Here is a 21,064-nt window from a genome sequence, read left to right as displayed (position 1 = left end):
CTAAGAAAGCTGAAACGTAGGTCGGGGCAGCGGGATCGGAACCTGGCGTTCGGCCCTCGGGAGTCGAGACATTGATGTTCTTGGACGACGCAAAAAAAGCCACGCTCGACTCGTTCTTTGCATTGGGGGGGGGGGGGGGGGGGGGGGGGGGGGAGAGGGGAGAGAGGGGAATGGAGATGGAAATAGACATACTGGTGGGTGAGCATGGCAGCCTTGGGAAGACCGGTGGTCCCGCTGGTGAACTGGAGGTTGACGACCTGGTGGGGCAGGACCTTGTTCATGGCGCGGAAGAGGCGCTCGGGGTTCTTGCGGGCGGCAGAGCGGATGAGGCCGTCGTAGGTGTCGTAGCCGTCGGGGACGTGGCCGCGGATGATGACGACGTGCGGGTGGGACTTGGAAGCGGTCCTGCCCTCGTCCTTGGCCTTGTTCTCGAGCTCGCGCAGGAGCGGGGTGTTGTCGTTGCGGCCGATGCGGGTGGTGGTGAAGAAGACCTTGGAGTCGGAGAAGGTGAGGCCGTACAGGGCCTCGGTGGCCGTGTACGTGTTGTTGAGGATCACGAGGATGGCGCCGATCTTGGCCACGGCGAAGAAGACGGCGGCGTACTGCTCGCAGTTGCCGGCCATGATGGCCACCCGGTCGCCCACGCCCACGCCCATATCCAGCAGCGTCTGGGCCAGCGCAGAGCTCTGCGCGTTCAGGTCGTTGTACGTCCACCGGGCGCCCGTCCACGGTATCACCAGGCACTCCTGCGTGCCGTGCTGGTACGTCTGCAGCTCCAGGAGCTCGCCGAGCGTCAGGTCCACCAGGGGAGGGTCGACCGGTCCGTGGAGGAGGGACATCTTGGGTGCCGGCGCGGTGGCCTGGTCCGTCGATGATTGCACAGACATTGTGTATATATGCTCGTGTAAGCAGAGGCGCTGCTGTTGTAGCCACCCGGACCCGGTCCTCGTCTTTTTTCTTCTTTTTTTCCTTTTCTTCTTTTTCTTTTTTTTCTTGCTTCTGAAGAAAGAGAGGGGGCGAGGGAGAGAGATAGGCTGTATAGTAAAAGGAAGGAAAAAGTATACAGCGTAAAGAGTTTTGTTTCTTTCTTCTTCTTCCACAAAAGGAGAAAAAAATGAAAAAAGAAAAGATGATGCCGACTACGATGGTCGTTCCTATGTCGGGTCCCTGCTAACTTGGTGGATCGTCCAAGTACTTGTAAAGAAGACCCCCCACGTAAGAAGATGCACCTTTTGGACAAATTACCGGCTGTACGTAAAAAGTATATTTGAGAGTACGAGTACGACGCCAAGTAGTAAAAATACAGCAGCAAACCTCGGGGCCATGCAACGATCATTACTCGTTTTCGACAGTATTGTGACAATACCTTGGCTTTAGTCTTCTTCTCTTTCTTTCTAGGGTCTCTTTGATGAACAGCTCCGAGGATGGCCGAGATCGCAACCTCTTGTTTTTTTTTCCCTCTCTCTCGTCGGTACAACGGGTAAGGAGGGAAGGGGGGGGGGGGGGGGGGGGGGGTGTGCATCTCTCACTATTCTCCATAATACAAAAGGTAGAGAAAGTACTGGTACTTATAAGAGTGGGGCTTTTATCTAATCTGATGATCAGATTAGATTAGTGGTTGAGAAATATCAATCTCCCCACTTTGCTGCACAGATATTCTTTTTTCTTCTTTCATTTTTTCCATCATTTCTCTCTTTGGCGGCTGCGCTCCCATCCCCATTGCAGAAGCAGAGCCGGCTTCTTCCTTCAAGCGTTCTCGAATTCTCCTTACGAGTGAGAAACTCCACAAATACGAGAGAGACCAGTCTTGAAAGCGCAGCATCACGTCGTCTTTTTTTCATTTTTTTCATTTCTTTTCGAGCTTGGGAAGAGAAGGAGGGGTGAGGGAGGGGCTGGCAAGCTTGTGCGGCAATTTTCATGATTGGACAGGCGGAATTTGCCAGCGGTACACGGACGACGACCGTGACGCCCATCGTTCAACCTCTGGACCTCTGGATCGAACTGTGGGAGGGAGGGGCGACCTTTGAAGGGGTGGTAGAACCAAGTTTCCATGCGATGACACCACCGCCACGCTGGGTTGAAGGAGAAACGGCACTTTCTCTCTCTCTCTCTCTTCTCGATGAGGGCAATACCCGTACAGTGCTGGTACCATCCTTCTCCATCAAACCTGCTAGAGTTTTGCCGATCATGGTCGGTTTCAAGAAGGCGGTCCTTGCTAAACCCTGGAGAGAAGGTGGCCGTCTCTTCCGTCTTCTGCTCCGTACAGACTACGCATGACCTGACCGCGAACGCGGGAGAGACCAGCTACGGCTACACTCCATCCTGGAAACGACGCAGGAAGACCTTGAATCGTATCGATATTGCCCAGGATGCTTCTCAAATACGACATTGCAAGTCACCATGGCTTGATGAGTGATCTTACGGAGGAGGAACACCAGTTGTAAAAAAAAAAAAAAAAAAATCTGATCTGCGTCCCCGCTTCCACATGAGGGCAAGGTCTCCGTACGAAGACACCACCGCCCTTTTTCTTCTTTTCTTTTCTTCTTTCTCGCCTTCCTCATTCATCAGGTACCCCGCCGAGAAGATGGCATGGCTTTCCTGCACTGCGGTACAGTAAAACACTCGGTACCTGTACAGAAACTCGTACGAGCCATCATCCAATACCCGTACGAATACCCGCACGAGTACCGCAGATGCCAAGCAACGGCAATGAAGGCCAGAGGGGAAAAGTATCTCCAGGTACCTACAAGTCACCCTGCGGTAACCTTCGGACCCAGGAACCTGGCTCTGTCCTAACGAGGTGCATCTAAACCGAAAAAGAAGAAAGGAAAAAAAAAAGAAAAAAGTACCCGTTCACGCCCGTACAGACTGTCCCTGGCCGACGTCGCAACAGACAAGACAGACGTAGTGGGTAGGCAATGTCGGCCAAGTATCCCTTCCCTTCGGTTCGGAGGGGAGAGAGGGGAGGGGAGGCCCAAACATCAATGCCGAACTACGGTCTACGGGGGGTGGGAGGGTGTGGGACTCTCGAGTCTCCATTCTATGCCCATGCCGTCTAGTCTTGGCCAAGAGCTCGTCCATCCATGCAGCTTTGCCCTCTTATTCTATTTTATTTTATTTTATTTTTCAAAAAAAAATTCCCTCTCTTTATTTTATATGTATATATATCATTTTTTTTTACTCTTACGAAATGGTTGTAAGTACTAATACTACGGAGTATACTCGCAGTCATAAGTACCGTTCACGCACATACACACATGCAAACACACAAGAAAGAAGTAAAAAAGGGTCCCGCTTTCGCAGGAGAAGACAAACCAGGGTATGATGGACAAGTAAGATCATGCGCTTTTACCATTTGAGGGAGGGAGGGAGGGGGGGGAAGAGGCTAAAGAAAGAAACCACATGAAAAAGAATGAAAAAGAAAAAGAAAAAGACTGACCAGAATTTCTATATGACAATGCGTATGCGAACGATGGGACCCGCGTTAACAAGTTTCTTTTTAGTAGCCGTAATCTTCTTTCTACTTGAAAGGAGCGCAGCTGAACTTGATTCATGTCCATCTTCCATCTCTCTCCATCTTCCTCTCGCTTTCAAACATCACCAACCAACTCACTCTCTTTTGGGTTCATTATATCTATATAATCATTCATACCCCCCCCCCCCCTCCTCCCCCCTTGAAAAGAGAGAGAAAGAGAGGGAGAAAGAGAGAGAGAGAGAGAGAGCGAGAGAGAGAGAGAGAGAGAGATAGAGAGAAAGAGAAGAGGCGTGTTTTGTTTTGTCGTCAGCCCAACTAAGCATCATCATCCTGTTCTTATTCCTCCTCCTCCTCCTCTTCTACTACTACTACTACTACTACCGCTGCCCTGTTCCCTTCCCTTCTTCGCTTCTTACATAGCATATACATAACATAAAACACCCAAGATGCGTACCATCGACAATGATGGTGGTGGCGGTGCTGCCCGGTCAATGGTCGGCGTCGACTCACAACCAGAAGAGCTCACAGCCACCAAGGAATCGTTGGGAGTTCCAGATGCGCCCTCGAACAAGCTGAGCACCCAGGATATCAATCAGCTGTGGGAGTGGAACCGCAATGTGCCGCCCCTCCTCTCGACGTGCGTTCAGGATATCATCTCGGAGCAGGCCAGGACGCACCCGGACGACGTGGCCGTGCAGTCGTGGGATGGGTCCCTGACGTACGGCGAGCTCGAGGAGCTGTCGTCGCGCATCTCCTACCATCTCGTCTCCAACGAGGGGGTGGCCGTCGGCACCAGGATCCCCCTGTGCTTCGAGAAGTCCATGTGGGCCATCGTCGGCCTGCTGGGCGTCATGAAGGCCGGCGCCACCTTCTCCCTCACCGACCCCAGCCAGCCCGAGGCCCGTCTGCGCACAATCGTCGAGCAGACCGGCGCCCGGCTCGTCATCACCTCGAGGGCCCAGAGCGACCTGGGCGGCAGGATAGTCTCCGGCATCGAGGCCGGCCGCGTCCTCGCCGTCTCGAGAGATCTGGTCGACTCGCTACCCCCCACCGCCACATCCTCCGCCACCGTCAGCCTGCCCACAGTCCCGCCCTCTTCCCCCATGTACGTCATCTTCACCTCGGGCAGCACCGGAAAGCCCAAGGGCGTCGTCATATCCCACGAGAACTTCACCAGCGGCGCGCTGCCCCGCGCCGATGCCGTCGGCTACACGAGGACGTCGCGGTGCTTCGACTTCCCCTCGTATGCCTTCGACGTCAGCATCGACTGCATGCTGTGCACCCTGTGCAAGGGCGGCCGGGTGTGCGTCCCCTCCGAGGAGGCCCGCATGAACAACCTGAGCGGCGCCATCCGCGACAGCGGCGCCAACATGGTCCACATGACGCCCTCGGTGGCCCGCGTGCTCGACGACGACATCATCCCGTCGCTCGACGTGCTCGGCCTCGGCGGCGAGGCCGTCTCCCCCAGCGACGCCGCCAACTGGGGCCGTCACACCAGCCTGGTCATCGCTTACGGCCCCTCCGAGTGCACCGTCGGCTGCACCATCAACAACACGGTCAACGTGTCCACCGGCATCGGCAAGGGCTGCGGCGGCGTCACCTGGATCGCCAACCCGGAGGACCACAACCTCCTGACCCCCATCGGCGAGGTCGGCGAGCTCCTCATCGAGGGGCCCCTGGTCGGCATCGGGTACCTCGACGAGCCCGCCAAGACGGCCGAGGTCTTCATCGAGGACCCCGCCTGGCTGCTCGAGGGCGGCGCCGCCGTCCCCGGCGGTCGCCACGGCCGCCTCTACAAGACGGGCGACCTCGTGCGCTACGAGTCCAACATGCTCGGCTCCATCGAGTTCGTCGGCCGCAAGGACCAGCAGGTCAAGCTCCGCGGTCAGCGCGTCGAGCTCGCCGAGGTCGAGCACCACCTACAGTCCTGCCTGCCCTCGGGCGTCAAGGTGGCTGCCGAGGTCATCAAGCCCGAGAAGGGTGCCCCCGCCTTGGTCGCCTTCCTGGCCGAGTCGTCGGCGGCCACTACGACGACGGCATCCGACGGTGGCCAGGGTCTCCTGACGGAACCTTCGCCCGATCTGGCCGCCGCCATCGCGTCCATCGACACCACCATGGGTGCCAACGTGCCGCGGTACATGATCCCCGCCGCCTTCGTCGCCCTGCACAAGATGCCCTCGCTCGTGTCTGGCAAGATTGACCGCAAGAGCCTGCGCGCCATTGGCGCGTCCATGCCGCGAGACAAGCTGAATCGCTTCCAGGACGCTGCCGGCGGTGAGGCCAACGGACCCGAGGAGGAGCCCGAGACCGACGACGAGAAGAAGCTCCAGGCTGCGTGGACGCAGGTCCTCGGCCTGGGCCCAGAGACCAAGATCTTCCGCCAGAGCAACTTCTTCAACGTCGGCGGTGACTCCCTGCGAGCCATGAAGCTCGTCTCGGCCGCCAGGGAGCAGGGTCTTTCCATCACGGTGGCCGACATCTTCATGAATGCCACGCTCAGGGACATGGCCCTCAAGGCCCAGGCTTCCCACGCCACCACGGAGCAGGAGGACATCCCACCCTTCTCTCTCCTCGACAAGGACTGGCCCGTCGACGAGGCGCGCAAGGCTGCCGCCGAGCTGTGCGGCGTCCCCGTCGAGGACATCGAGGACATGTACCCCTGCACGCCGCTGCAGGAGGCTCTCATGGCGCTGTCCGCCAAGGTCAAGGAGGCCTACGTGGCGCAGCGAGTCGTGGAGCTCGACTCCCGGGAGACGGGCGATAGGCTCATCAAGGCCTTTGACACCGCCCAGGCCGACTGCCACATCCTGCGCACCCGCATCGTCCAGGTCCCCGGCCGGGGGCTCGTGCAGGTCGTCGTCGGCGGCCAGCTGCAGTACCACGCCGGCACCAGGATGGATGAGTACCTGGTCAGCGACCGCGACGACCCCATGGACCTGGGCAAGCCGCTGGTCCGCTACGCGCTCATCGAGGACGAGGCCACGTCCAAGGTCGGCTTCGTGCTGACCATGCACCACGCCCTGTACGACGGGTGGGCGATGCCTCTGGTGGTGGAGCGCATCAACCGCGCGTACGAGGGCCAGTCAACGTCGCGGCCGGCTGACTTTAAGCACTTCATCAAGTACCTGATGAGCAAGGACCGGAGCGAGTCCGAGACCTTCTGGCGCGAGAGGCTCGAAGGCGGCAGCGTGCCGCAGTTCCCCTTGCTTCCGTACGCAGGCTACCAGACCAAGGCCGACTCCCTGCTGGAGAAGTATGTGTCGCTGGGGAGGCAGCCGGTGTCGGGCACGACGGTGGCGACCGTCATCCGCGCAGCCTGGGCACTCGTGGCGTCGCAGTACGTGCACACCGACGACGTCATCTTCGGCGAGACGCTGACGGGCCGCAACGCGCCCATCATCGGCGCCGACGAGATTGAGGGTCCCATGATCACCACCATCCCCATCCGCGTCTCACTGGACCGCGAGGCTCTCGTGGTTGACTACCTGCGCGAGATGCAGGACCAGACCGTCGCCCAGATACCGCACGAGCACTATGGTCTGCAGCACATCCGACGCCTGAGCCCCGACGCCCTCGAGGCGTGCGAGCTGCGCACCGGGCTCGTCCTACATCCCAGCACCGCCGAGGACGAGGCCGCCCTCCTGAGCTCCGACCTGCCGGCCAATCGCCTGGTGCCGGCCGGAGACGCCGAGGCCGCGCAGGAGGCCCTCAAGTTCAACACGTACGCCCTGATGCTCGTGTGCTCCATCGACCCGGAAGGCTTCCTCATCATGGCCAGCTTCGACTCGCACACGGTCGACGTGCCCACCATGGAGCGCGTGCTAGACCAGGTGGAGCGCGTGGCCCAGCAGCTGTGCGCCAAGACGTCGTCCCCCGTCGGCGATATCCCTGTGCTCACCTCGGCCGACGTCGACCAGTTCGCCGAGCACAACCGGGCCGTCGCCGCCAAGGCTGTGCCCCAGGACGTGCTTGAAAAGTTCCCCGGCTCCGAGGCCGTCTACGTCGTCGACAACCGCGACCCGCATCGCCCACTGCCCCACGGAGCCCTGGGCGAGCTCGTTGTCGGCGCATCCCCCTCCACGGCCATGGAGCTGACGCGGCTTACCACCGTCCCCAGCTGGGTCGAGAAGCAGGATCTCGTCCACTACAAGACCGGCAAGCTCGCCAAGTACACGGCCTCGGGCGAGATCGTGCTCACGGGCAGCGCCGACGCCAAGCCGGACGCCATCTCCGGAGCCGGAGCCGGAGGCGCGGCACGCCCGGCCAAGCGCGTGTCTGCCAGCTCGCGCAAGCAGAAGAAGCTGCGTAGTCTGTGGAGCCGCGTCCTGCGCATCCCCGAGGAGGACATCGGCCTCAACGACAGCTTCTTCAACCTGGGCGGCGACTCCATCTCGGCCATGAAGCTCGTGTCCGAGGCGCGGGTGGATGGCATCATCCTGACGGTGATGCAGATCTTCCAGAAGCGCTCGCTGTACGACCTGGCTAGCGCGGTCAAGGAGGAAGACACCACAGCGGTCGACGCCGCGGAATCCGCCGCTGCGGAGATTGCCGAGCCTTTCTCCCTCCTCTCAGGGGCGGCCGGCATCACCGACGTGGACGGCTTCCTGCGCGACACGGTGCGGCCCCAGCTGGCCGACGCCTCGGCCAACGTGGTGAACGTGTACCCGGCCCGTCCACTCCAGGAGGTGGCCGTGCTGGGCACGACCAATCTGCCGCGGTTCTCGGCCCGCTACGAGCTCATGTTCTTCGACAAGGGCGTCGACGCGGACAAGGTCTCGCGCAGCGCGCGCGAGCTGGTGCAGCGCAACGAGATCCTGCGCACCGTCTTCATCCGCCACGCCGGCCACGAGTATGGCGTCGTCCTCGACAGCCTGGCCACCGACCTGGTGCACTACGAGACCGACTCGCCCGACCTGCGGGGCTTCGTGCACAAGCTGTGCGACCTGGACTCACTGAGCCCGATGCCCCGCGGCTCCTCGTTCGTCAAGTGGTTCCTCGTGCGCGGCGCCGCGAGCGGCGGCGGCGAGCCCACGCCCTCCTGCCTGGTCATGCGCGTCTCGCACGCCCAGTACGACGAGATCTGCCTGCCTCTTCTGCTGCGTCAGCTGTCGGCCCTACTGGAGGGCAAGCCGGTGCAGGACACGGTGCCGTTCTCGTCGTTTGTGGGCCACGTCCTGAACAAGAGCATCCCCGCGAGTATCTCCTACTGGAAGGACCTCCTGGCGGGGTCGTCGATGACGATCCTCCGCCCGCCGCAGGGCACGCCGTCGGACCAGAAGACGCATTTCGCCATCGAGAAGACGATAGACGTCACGTCGCGGCCGCGCGAGACCACTGCCGCCACCCTCCCGACCGCGGCGTGGGCCCTCTGCCTGGCGCGCCGGCTGTCGCTCCGCGACGTGACGTTCGGCGAGGTCGTGTCGGGCCGCAACATCGACTTCCCGGGGGCCGACGCCGTCGCCGGCCCCTGCTGGCAGTACGTGCCCGTGCGCGTGCGCTTCGACGACTCCTGGACGGTGCTCGACCTCCTCGACCACGTCCAGCACCAGCACGTCGCCACCTCGGCCCACGAGGCCCTGGGCATCAGCGAGGTCGTCGAGAGGTGCACGGACTGGAACGTCGGCGTCCCGGACTCGGATGACTCGGATGACGACAGGAAGGACAAGAAGAAGAGGAGGGCCGACCATGACGGGAAGAAGGAGAAGAAGAAGAGGAGGGTCGACTGGTTCGATACCGTGGTCCACCAGGACGTCGAGCACGTCGAGTCGCTCGACCTCGCCGCCACCGGGTCCCGCATGGAGACTCTGTACACCCAGCAGGAGCCCCTGCGCGAGTGGAAGATGCAGGCCTTCTTCAGCGCCGACGGGAAGATGACGCTCGAGATTGTCACCATCGACAGCTGGGCCGATTTCGCAAGGGAGGTCTTGGACGATGTCGTTTCTGCTGCAAAGTTTCTTGTCGAGGAGCCCAGGTCCAAGCTCTTTGCTTAGCCTCTTTCCTCTTTTCATCCTCCTCCCTTCTTCACCTTGTTTCGTTCACTTCTCTCCTTCTTCCTCCCTCCTCCTCCTCTCTTACTGTTCCTCGTCGTTGTCGCTGATTTCCCCTTTCGTTTTCCCTCGTACGTCTGCATCATGTCTGCATCCGATTTTATTGATACATGTATTGCCATTTGTGTTGGTATTTCTGTTCGTTTTCATGCTATCCACCTTGATTTATAGTAAAAGTTTACAGGTACTAAAGCATTTCCTTTCTTTTCTTATACATGTCATATCCGTTGATTTCTAGTAAAAGTTTTTACAATTATCTAAGTAGTCCTGTATCGTGATCGTCGATCTGTAGTAGAAGTATGCACAGGTATTGAACCATCCTCTCCCATGTCAGGATTGATGTTCATACGTCGGTCGATTCACGAAGAACATGATTTCATGATTGGGTTTTTTTATCAAAAAATAGCTCAGGGTAATTGAAAACATGTGCAACAGACCCGACTCCTCGTATACGTTATTACTCCGTAGTACATTGTCCAAAAAAACTCTTAAGCAATACACCAAATAATCAGATGATGGAGGGGAAAAAAAGGAATGGGTATATGATCATCTCAAGCCAGGTGTTTGGGCAAAGAAAAGAAGAGAGAAAGGAAGGAAGAGAAAGAAGAGGAAAGAGCAAGAGAGGAAGGAGATGAAAGCAAGGAAAAGAGAAGAAAGAAACAAAGAAAGAGATGAAGAGATGAAGAAAGAAAGAAAAGCAAAGAGGTGAAGAAGTTCAAAGGTTTTTTTTTTTTTTTTAAAAAAAAAAAAAAAAAAAAAAAAAGAGAAACCGCCCCTCCGAATTCCTAATGATAGCCATCGCCGGAAAATGGCGAGACGGTCAAAGATAAGCCTAGGACCTTTGAGATGCTCTGCCTGACGCCCTTTCCCGTCCCCGTCTCCCTGGCACCCCCCGGGCCTAAGAGGGCGGTGATGCTCCTCCTCCTCCCGTCTACGCCGACGCCGCCGGTGGCACCATCACCGCCGTCATTCCCAGTGTTACTGGTGATGGCGATGGCGGCGCGCCTGCCGGCGCCGTACCTCCGGGTACGACCTCCGAGTTGCTCGGCGGGCGCGGAGCGAGGCGGCCACTCGCCGTCACGCTTCCATCCGGTGATGCACGAGGCCACCATGTCGGACAGGTTGACCGGGCACGAGGGCTGCATGGAGTTGGCGATGACCTTGTCGTAGAGCTGGAGGTAGTTTGCCGGGACGATGGAGGCGCGCAGGGGGTTTGTGGGAGGGAGGATAGGCGGGGCGAGCGGCACGACCGTCTCGACGGGTAAGGAAGACTCGTCGACGGCAGCGGCGGCGCCGGCGGTGGAGCGGCTGGCTGCGGTGGGAGAGGACGGTGCGGGTATTTCCGTGGCCGAGGCGGATTCGTCCGTCGCGGCGGGCGGTGGTGAGGATTCGGAGCCGCCCGCTACGGCGGCGGCGGGTGATGTGGGGGATGTGGAGCGGCGACGGAAGAAGAAGAGCCGCGTCGAGGAGCGCTGGGGGGAGGCCGGCGGTTGCGACGGCGGTGGTGGGGCCGCTGCTGCTGCGACGGAGGCAGGATTGACGGACTCCGTCTTGCAGGTCATGCTGGCCGTGTTGACGTTGGTCGAGGGACGTAGGCGGACTGTCCTGGCCTGGGTCCAGGCTATGCGACGGGCCTCGAAGCATGCTAGTCCCCGGTTCCATTCCATGTCGCTGCGCAGGTCACGGCGCTTGAGGGCCCGTCTCTCCTCGCGCGTCAGGTGGGCGTAGCTGACTGGGTGCTCGTTCTTTGGGATGGGAGACGGCTCATTGTCGACGGCCACGTCCGAGTCCCATTCTTCTAGAGCCCTGTAGTGGGGTGGGATGTCGGAGACGAGAGAGTATGTGGACTGGGCGTCGTCGCCGTCGCCGTCGTCGTCGTCGTCGTCGACATGATATCCCTTGTCGGTTTCTACCGCAGGTTCATCATCACCATCATCACGGTCGACAGCGTCGGCTGATGACTTTTCGTCGTGGTGATGGGCAGAGGCGACTGATGGCTTGGACGACTCGTCGGCCGGGACAGGTTCGAGAGGCCAACCGAATACCCAGTCATCACGCACCTTTTCTTGGAGATAGCGCCGGACAGCCTCCTTGACCTTGACCCTGTCGCGGCTGACCAGGTCGGCGTGCTCTTCACTGTTCCAGTCGGGCGAGTCGAGTGGAAGCTGGACGCAGGGTTGAGGGTTGTGGTGTCGTAGCAAGGAGATTGGTGATCTGCGATTCTTGTAAAACATGTTGCGCGTGTGTTGTATGTCCGATGTCGGCGGTGCAATTGTTGAAGATGTGATGATTTTTGTTAGGATGAGTGATGGGACGTGGTTTCCGAGACGAAAGAAGGATGAAGGAATAAAATGATTTCAGAACAATCGGGTAGGCATGACGCCACCGAAAGCAGAGCTAGGTCCAGGAGGAGGAGGGGGAGGAGAAGAGGGAAGAGCCGAGATGGAAAGATGATCAGAGAAAAATCCGCGTTTCCGTACAAGTGGCTCCCCTCCCTTGAGTGGCAACGCATGCAACCGAGTGAAGTGCCAAGAAGGGGGGACGGTGGTGGCGAGGCTCAGTTCCGCAGTTTGAGCAGAATGTGGGTGGGGGGCGGGGGGATGTGTGTCTGTTTTGCTCTTTTTTAGAAAAGCCTTTCCTTCTTCTTTCTCTGAACCTGGAATTGGTGGTTTATAGCTGCAGAGGAAGGGTTGGAAGAAGAAGAAGAGGGAGAAGATGAAGAAGGAAAAAGGTTGGATGAGTCTAGTAAGTAATAGTAATAGTAATAATAGTGCAGTGATGCTATTACTCTCAACTTAGTGGCAAGCCGAAAGCCAAAAGGGAAGGAAACTAACTACGAACTGTAGGACGAACCAAGGCCCAGCGAGACAAAGCGGGGAGGGGCATGTGGTAATTTTTTTTTTCCATCTGGTTTCGGCTTTTCATGATACTCAACTCCCCTACCCGTACGTAATATATACAGATGATATTATGAGCAGTAGTACGAGTGAGTACCCGTAGTATCGAATATTCTGTGTCTTTTTCTTTTTCTTTTCTTCTTCTTCTTATATCTTATTTCTCGACTCTTTCCCACTCACCTGTAAGTATTCTTTATTGATACTCCGTAGGTGACGAGTATCATCAATATTACATCATTGCCAGTCTACTCCGTAGATTGATTGAATACATGTAACAGTAATAATAAATAATGGCTAATCATAATAGCAAATAATATTAATTCGTTGATACTACGCTGCTTAGCTGTCCTCCCGCTTACCCGATACCAGCCACCGTACCGTATCCATCAACCCCTCACTCCAAACTCCTCACTCTAATGTTCCTCACTCTAAACTCCTCTACTACCCGGCCTTATTCCGCGGTCGGGACCGTTCCATCTCTTGAATGGCGTCCAATCTGATCCTGTGACTCCACCGCATCGACCAAGTGAGACGGAGCATGACTCTCGTCACACTTCATCAACCTCTTCTCTTTTCTCGTACAACACAATGGCCAACAAGAGCACATGAAACCTCATCCTTCCATCTTGAGCCCTCGATACGGAGCTGCTTGTACGGAGCAGCTATCCCGTGTCGAGATCGGAAACTGATAAGCTTTTCTGATATGGCGATGCAAACAGACAACCCCTACCATGTGATATTACCGATGACATCTGACACTCTCTCTTCTACACCCTCGCCTCCACCCCCGTACATTCTACCCTCGTACATTCTACATTCCAATACATCCTACACCCCATATCACCAACAACATCTTTTGAGACAGACTGTTGAGCATTCACCATACTCTCGTATCATGGTACAAGTATGCCAAGATGACACACCACTTCACGCTTCAAAAAGTCAGATTCATATATCAACTCCAGCAACACACACAATCGACTATCGACCATCCTCCAACCAAACACACACACGCACACACAAAAAATAAAAAAATCTCAGGGTATCAATTCCGAAAAGAAAACCGACCGCCCGAGCTTTCACGACATCCTATATTCAAGCAAACATAACATGAAAACCCAACAAGAAGAAGAAAAAGACCCAAATCGCACAAAGTTCGGAACCAGCTTTACCTCCCATTCATATATCCCGGGATAGCTTCAACAAGGGTCAGAGAGGGGAAATGGACAATCTCATCAAAATTCAAGTCCAATGAGAATAGAGGAGTAAGAGTGAAAGGAGGCAGAGAGGAATCATCATGACTTCGTTACAATGAGAGTAAAGTAGTAAAAAAAAAAAAAACCTTCCCGAACAAGAAGGAAGACTGTCAATACATCAAACGGCAAAAGGAAATAGTCGAGAGGAAGGAAGAGAAGGAGAGAAAGAAGGAAATAGAGAAAGAAAGAGAGAAGGGAGAAGGAAAGGAAGGACATGGAGAAGAGACGAGAACAAAACTAGAACTGGGAAGAGAGAGAGAGAGAGAGAGAGTAGAGAGAAACGAAAAAGCCTCCATACGTCCTGACGATGAATCAAGAGAGGAAAAATCTAAACATGAAGACGCTGAATTCGACAAAAGACCACTGACCACTGTGCAGAAATATGGTATGAGATGAGAGAGGTAATCAACAACAAAGATATCAGAAGAAGTAGGATGTGAGATTTCGTCAAATGTTAGGGTCGTCAAAAAAATTGGAAGAAAAATAAAAAGAATTTAAAACCAGAATCAATAGTTTCGTATATCACATCGAGTAGGGAAGAAAGATGTTTGAGCGCGATCAAAGTTTTCCGTGATGAAAACACTCTTTCCGTTTCGAAAAGCACCCGTTCCCAGACGAGCAATGCATCAGACATATAGGCTAGGGCACGAACAAATAGGCCCATAAAGAGGAGGGGACAGGCAGGTCGCGAGGTAGGTCCGTAGTCGCGGTCCGGCTAATAGGCCGCCGTGGCAGTCGATCCCTCGCTCGTAGCAACAGCCACTAGGGCCTCCAGCCTGCCAAGAGAATCGCCATTCGCAGGCCTCTGCTGAGACGCTTGCTGCTCTTGCTGCTGCTGATGATGTTGACCTTGTTGTTGAGGCTGGGGCTGGTACTGATACTGATGGTGGGGCTGCTGAGGAAGCGGCTGCGACTGTGGCGGTTGTTGTTGATGCTGTTGTTGCTGTTGCTGGTGCTGCTGGTGCTGGTGCTGGTGCTGGTGCTGGTGCTGGTGCTGAGCCATGCTCGACTGCTGCTCCCTCGTGGGGAATCCGTTGAACGCCGTAAAGTTGGGGTGCACCATACGCTCCACCCTAGCCACGCGAGGATCTGCGGCAGGTCGTTGCTGCTGCTGCTGCTGCTGCTGCTGGTCCTCCTCCTGATGCACCGTCAAGGGTCCATTGTACCAGCCTCGGCGTTTGCTCTCCCTCGACGTCACCATCGAGGGGGCCGACATGGTGTGCTGGTGCAGGCTGCGGCCGCGTCCGGCACCGCTGACGGGCGGTCCGGTAGCGTACGAAGGTGGCGGCTGACCCTCGAAGCGCACAATGGACGGGTTCGTGCGGGCGCTCTCCAGCTGGGCGTGTGTCTTGCTGACGTCGGCGAGCCAGGCGGCGGCTCGCTCGCGGGGCGGCGTGTTGGGGCCAATGTCGAGGCGGTTGAGACCACGCTGGATGCTGGCGTCGTATGCGTTGAGGTTGCGGCGCTCGTCCATCTCGCGGGGCCGGGGCTGCTGAGAATCCAGCAGCATGGGCGAGTGGTGCTGCCTCGGCGGGGTCATAGGGCCGCCGCCGTGATGGCGGTTGGGCTGGTCAAACGACTCGATGCCCGGCAGTTGGAGGGTCGACTGCGTGTTGGACCGGTTGGCGATGGGCGGGGGCGGGTTTGGTCGCATGGAGCTCTGGTTGGCCACGTTGCTGAGCTGATTCTGGGCGTGCATTCGGCTGTCAGGGTGCCAGGTGCGTCGCCTCCAGGCATCCTCGGACGCGCTGGACGTCGAATCGCGGCGGGTCGACATGCCCGCGCCCAGCGTCGGGGAGGCAGCGATGTTGCCGGGAGCGGCCGAGGCGAAGGCGCCGTTGTTGGACGTGTTCATCGGGCCCGATCCACCAAACATGGGTCGAGCCGGGATGGGGCCGGGAGGAGACTGGAAGACGTGGACGGCAGACGGGACGCTCAGGCGGCGGCCGGGAGTGCGGGCGCCGGACGAGTACATGCTCTGGGAGCGTGAATGCGACGAGGTAGGCGAGCCCATGCCCGACCACCGCGGGCTGCCCTGACCGGTCGAGAAGGTGGCCGAGGTGGGGGTGCCAAACTCACTCGGAGACGGAGGTCGGTACTGGTAATGTCCATCGCTGCTGCGGTAGGGATCGGCGGGTCGACTCCGAGGATCGGCCATGACGAGCGGGGGAGGGCGGTGGCGGGCGTCGGCGGCTGTGCTGTAGGTCGGGGCGACGGATCCGATGCTGTTGATACTCGACGTCGACAGCGACTTCGAGTGACCCCTCGGCGGACCACCAGCACTGCCCGATTTCGAGGCCCTGGCCCTGTTGCCAGCCTGACGAACACGCTCGGTACGCAAGTGGCGCTGGAACCTGGAACCGGTGGCGGCGAGCGAATCCATGGGGATGTCCTCGTTGACGTGGACCGTCTGAGCATGCTGCCTCAGATTATCGAGTCTCGAGAAGCGGCGGGAGCAGTGGCACTGAAAGGGGCGTTCGCCGGTGTGTTTTCTAGAGACATGTTTAGCACTGGCAGCTAGGAGTATACAATATACATATGAGCGTATACATATACATATATATATATATATATATATATATATACACGCACACACACACACACACATATATATATATATATACCAGTAAATGTCGGTACGCACCTGATGTGTCGGGCGAGATGTTCACTACGGGTAAAGCTCAAGTTGCAGGGCGGGTAGTCGGTGCAGTAGAAACGCTGCGACTTCTTCTTGCGGCCGGTTTTGGAGCCATCGGCGTTGAGGCTATCGTCGTCAGAGGGAGCACCGTCATCGTGGTGGCCCTCACCGTCAGAGTCGTCCATGTCGACGTCCATGGAGTCTCGCCGACGATGGGCATGAGAATGGGAGTCGTTATGGGTCTTAGGGGTCGCGGTGTTGGCCATGTTGTTGGATGAAAAGGGACTCGAGGGCAAAGGCTGCTGGCCGGTGATGCCGGGGCTGAAGGTGGACCGGGTGGGCGTCTTACCGTCGCCAGGCAGGTTACTACTGTTGCTGCGGTCGTCGTCGTCGGCGGCGGCGGCGTGGTGGTGATGTTGATGATGAGGATCGGTGCTGGGTCGGGGGGTGGGTGGTGATGGCGTCATGACGTCCGCTCCGCATTTGTTGGTGGCGGCGGGTTCTGAGGCGAGGGGTTCGTTGACAGGTCGGAAAGCCGCCGCCATAACGACGGGGGCCTGTGTCGCAGCTGAGGTTTATGGGCAATAACGGCGCAACCGTATGCCAGGTACGGGAGGAGGGAATGTGCCGGCGTAAGACGGGGGAGATGTCTTTTCTTTCTGTCGGTTGACAAGACAAGGGAGGGGAGGGGAGATGTCGGTTGCAAGGCTAAAGATGAGGAGGTTGAAGCGCAACGGCAACGTCGGGTGTGTGCGTGCGTGAATGCTGGTGGGTGGCGGCGTCGGATGGTGGTGGGTGGGTTGTGGGTGGACGCAATACTGGGATGAGATGCTCGGCCAAGGGCGGGAGGAGGATGAAGAGGAGGTTGGTAGAGTAGTAGTAAATGGAACCGGAACTAGAGAGTAGCAGCCCTGGCCCTGGATTATAAAAAACGCCCTGGGTGGATGGGACAATGCCGGCGGGTTTCTAGTCTGTCTGAGGCTGAGCAATCAAGTGCACACGAGCGGGATGGTGGCGTGGCAGAAGTGAGAGACAGAGAGAGAGTCAGGGAGAGTTACGGGCGACGTATGTGTAATGCGTGTGTGTGTGTGTGTGTGTGTGTGCGGCGACAGTAGGGGAGGGGGAGTAAGTGTAAGTGTATGTGAGAGGAAGGAGGGGGGGGGGGTCTTCCAGTGGGTGTGTGCGTCTTCCTCTTTTTTTCTTTTTTTTCTCCCAAGTACTGTTGGCAGCGGAGTCGCTAAGTAGTAGTGGAGGGGTGCGGGGCTCGTGCGGCAGCAAGCGAGCGGGACCAGAAACTGCTTGGATCTGGGATCTGCAACCGGAGAGGGGAGCCAGCCAGGGAAAGATGCAAGTCTACCAGGTACGAGTATTGGAAAAGGAAGAGGAAAGAAAGTGGCTGACGCGAAGAGGGATATGCAACATGGGTATTAGACTTCGTTTTACGAGTACTACTACTAACAGCCGTGCTAGCAGTATTATTCGTCTGGGGTTGGAATGAAGAGACAGGGTCCAAGGGTATCATGTATCATGGAATTGGTTGTGTGAAGGATCAGAGGAGGTGAAGAAGGAAAGAGGAATGAGGAAGGAGGCATAGATGTAGATGTAAGGGAGAAAGAAAAGAAGAAAAGAGAAGAAAAAAAAGGATGACTTCTCTGCCCCAACGACGCAAGGCACAGGATGCTCGTTCGCTGGAAGGGCAGTAGCCCATGTACATACACACACGAGTACTACGCGAATACAGTTGATGCTTCTCCATACTCGACGCTCGCTCATTCTTGAATGTCAGTCGGACTTGGCTGATGATGGTATAGACTAGTTCCCCTCCCCTCTCTCTCCTGGATATGACACACGTTATTACCATGAACGGGTGAAGACGTACACACACACACACACACATATATATATATATATATATATATATATATATATAATGTATGACGGTGCACGCCGGTTTGGACTTTCTTACTCGGTATGGTACTCATGTACTCATCCATGGCAAGGGAGGCGCTAACGTTCCGCTAGCCAGCCCGACACCAACAAATCCGTCTCCAGTCTGTCAGGGCCCGGGCCTCTGGAAGCGAAGGGGGGTGTGTGTTGGGAGGGAGTGAGAGAGGCGAGGGAAAAGTGAAGAAGCTTTCCCCCTCCCTCACCTTGTTTCTCTGCCGTGTATAATACGTCGTAGGAGTAGTGTCTCCTTCTTCTTCTTCTTCTTCTCTAGCACGCAGCCATCAGAGTTGCAGTAGTAGTATCTCGTTCTGTTTACCGCAAGCAGCATGGCTACATACGTAATACATCAACGCTACCAGTTACGGGGATTCAGGTCACAGCAGAAGAAAACCTAGGAACCTTGTGTGCCTTGGGGCCTTGGGGGTTCTGCTGGAAACGTAAGCGGGGCAGGGCCGCGGCAGCGACGTAAAGTGAATACCGCAGTAGGAAAGGTCAGGGCTTGCCCACCAGGGGTTAGAAGTGAGTGATGGATACAGTAGTGCTGATATCTACGAATACGTCGGACTATGACCGGAAATGCTGCATTCTCTTCCCTCTTCCTTCTTTTCTTCCTCTTCTCTTTGGTGCCCATTACTTTCTCTGCTGTCCTTGGTCTACGACGTACTCGATACTCCTGTGCGTGATACTCTGGCGTAGTGGAGCAATACTGTTTCCGGGGGGGGTTACAACGTCGCGGTACGATGCGCACTGAAGAGAGGTAGGTAATACAGTACTGATATTACCTACGTCGGTACTAAGCTATGGAGAACGGGGAGCACTACGGTGGCACTACAGTGACTGACTACAGGCAATAAGGTCGGGTGGCTGGGGGCCGAGGGGACCAAGCATCGTCGTCGCACCGTCGCTGTCAATCGTGCCCATCAGCCAACCACCTCGGTGGCATTTGCTGCCCAGTTGGTCGTGCAGTGCTCGTGGGTATCAGCGTTCCAGGGGGGCCCTGATGCACGAGAGCGACAGGGATCTAACGAGGCGCATACTCGTGTTCTGTACGTTGTAAGCTGTATCACTCACTCCCCGTAGTCTGCACGAAGTATTGCGTTCGTAGCAGTGATACTAGTAGTGGTAGTAGTGAGTACTTGCGCTGTACAGGCGATCCTGAGAACGGATAGTATTGCTAGTGCCTTCTTCCAAGACGAGATCCATCTCTTCAGGACACCGACTGTCTGACCCTCTACTCCGTACACGAACTCTTCAGCTAGTTAGCTTCTCGTAGTAATGACTGCCATCCTGCGCCGTGCTATAGAGCGTTCGCTCTTGCTCTGATATGTAGACTCAGACTAATAAGCCGTCGGCAAACAGCAATCAGCTGTGTGCCTGTGCCACATGACGCCCGCCCAGTTTACTCGTAGACGTACGACAGACCAGACAGCCACCGAGTTTGTTCTCCGGACGAGCCGATGCTCTGAAGTGGTGCACCGCAGTTTACGTCTACATCTAATCTGTACAGTCTACCGGTTAGTGATGTGGACAGCAAGTACTACTGCAGTAGTACTAGTAGTATAGACGATCCCAGGCACCCCCAAAGCAGAGACTGAATGACTCGACCTCAGCTGCAAGGGCATCTCAACATGTTGGCGGTCAGCATCACACACCCCCTCCTTTCAACCCCACCAGCTACGGATTATTACGTCGTGTGCATCATGTACTCGTACGTCGTGTACGGTCATGGTCATCTGTTTCCTTTACCACGGATTGTTTTTTTTTTTCGCCTTCTTCTTTTCTTTTCACACCAGGATTTTGTTCTCGAAAACTCGTGTGAGATGACCAGTTGATGAAACATGATATATTTCCCAAATAATGAGGGGGGGGGGGGAAACCCCTCCCCAAAAAAAAATTAAACTTGTAATACGATATCATCATTATATACGATCATATCCGCCGGTGATATTACGACTTTCTTGTCCGACCTAGAGGACTTGGCGACCCGTCGCCCATCATGTCATATATCCATCTATCCCACCAAACTCACCTCTCCCACATACCCGTTACTCGTACAGAACGCACACACTCTCCATCTCTCTCCGTCTCTCTCCGTCTCTCTGCCCAATCGTGATCTGTAGTTTTGCAGAGAGAAAGGGGGGGATGAGAAGGATGACGAGGAAGAAGAGGAGATAATATATCTCAACTACAGAGGATCACAAAGTATCCTGGGTTCTTGACATGTTACGCCACAAGGCACCAACCCACCCCATCAGCTCACTTTTTTATTTCCCTCGTTTCCTGTTCTCTCTCGCCTTGGCGGTCCCAGTGGACCTCGGATTTTTACCAGCGGGACCTTCTGGACTATCGCAAGGTCCCGGCCAGGCCCCAGGAACGTAAAAGTGGATACCACATCTTGGCATACTATGACTCCTCCTTTGCCTCTTTTTCTGCCTTCTTTTTCTTTACCGTATTATCACACTCTACATACTATTACATGTGCTACGAAGACTGTAATACTCCGTAGATGTTTTTTTTTTTTCTTTACGGTACTTGACTCTCTGTAATCTGTTCGAGTAGTGGCATCAAGTATTATCAATACTGCTAGTACTGACATATTTCACTTGTTTGCAACACCCAATATTTCTCATGCAGTACGTGTATGTGTGTCGTTCCAAGAGCTAGACCTGCGTACTCTGTACGCACTCTGTATAGTGGTACTAGTTATTTTTCCTGTGCTGCGTGTAAAATATGCTCAGCATCCGTACGGAGTGCGGGAGAGTATCGAAACGAGAGGGGAAAGAAGAGAGAGGAGGGGGGGGGGG

The 21,064-nt window shown here is 56.2% G+C and overlaps 4 protein-coding genes across 4 annotated transcripts; 1 reads left to right on the top strand and 3 right to left on the bottom strand.

The window, feature by feature from the left end:
- On the bottom strand, positions 1-887 carry GMORB2_2035 (long-chain acyl-CoA synthetase; the record flags this gene model as incomplete). Its single annotated transcript, XM_035464015.1, has 2 exons — positions 1-55; positions 193-887. The coding sequence occupies 2 exons, from the start codon at positions 885-887 to the stop codon at positions 1-3; spliced, it is 750 nt and encodes a 249-aa protein (XP_035320279.1).
- Positions 888-3,921: 3,034 nt separating this feature from the next.
- GMORB2_2034 (fusarinine C synthase) lies at positions 3,922-9,465 on the top strand (the record flags this gene model as incomplete). The annotated part of the gene is made up of 1 exon (XM_035464014.1): positions 3,922-9,465. One exon carries the CDS (start codon positions 3,922-3,924, stop codon positions 9,463-9,465), a length of 5,544 nt encoding a protein of 1,847 aa, XP_035320278.1.
- Positions 9,466-10,307: 842 nt separating this feature from the next.
- GMORB2_2033 (uncharacterized protein) lies at positions 10,308-11,756 on the bottom strand (the record flags this gene model as incomplete). The annotated part of the gene is made up of 1 exon (XM_035464013.1): positions 10,308-11,756. The coding sequence occupies one exon, from the start codon at positions 11,754-11,756 to the stop codon at positions 10,308-10,310; it is 1,449 nt and encodes a 482-aa protein (XP_035320277.1).
- Positions 11,757-14,747: 2,991 nt separating this feature from the next.
- GMORB2_2032 (uncharacterized protein) lies at positions 14,748-16,858 on the bottom strand (the record flags this gene model as incomplete). The annotated part of the gene is made up of 2 exons (XM_035464012.1): positions 14,748-16,113; positions 16,401-16,858. Coding segments are annotated over 2 exons (1,824 nt in total), but the record flags the coding sequence as incomplete, so codon positions are not given.
- Positions 16,859-21,064: the final 4,206 nt, after the last annotated feature.

This window comes from Geosmithia morbida, assembly GCF_012550715.1.
Source record: "Geosmithia morbida isolate 1262 chromosome Unknown scaffold_11, whole genome shotgun sequence".
Classification (NCBI taxonomy): Eukaryota; Fungi; Ascomycota; class Sordariomycetes; order Hypocreales; family Bionectriaceae; genus Geosmithia; species Geosmithia morbida.
This window is presented reverse-complemented; position numbering and strand designations above follow the sequence as displayed.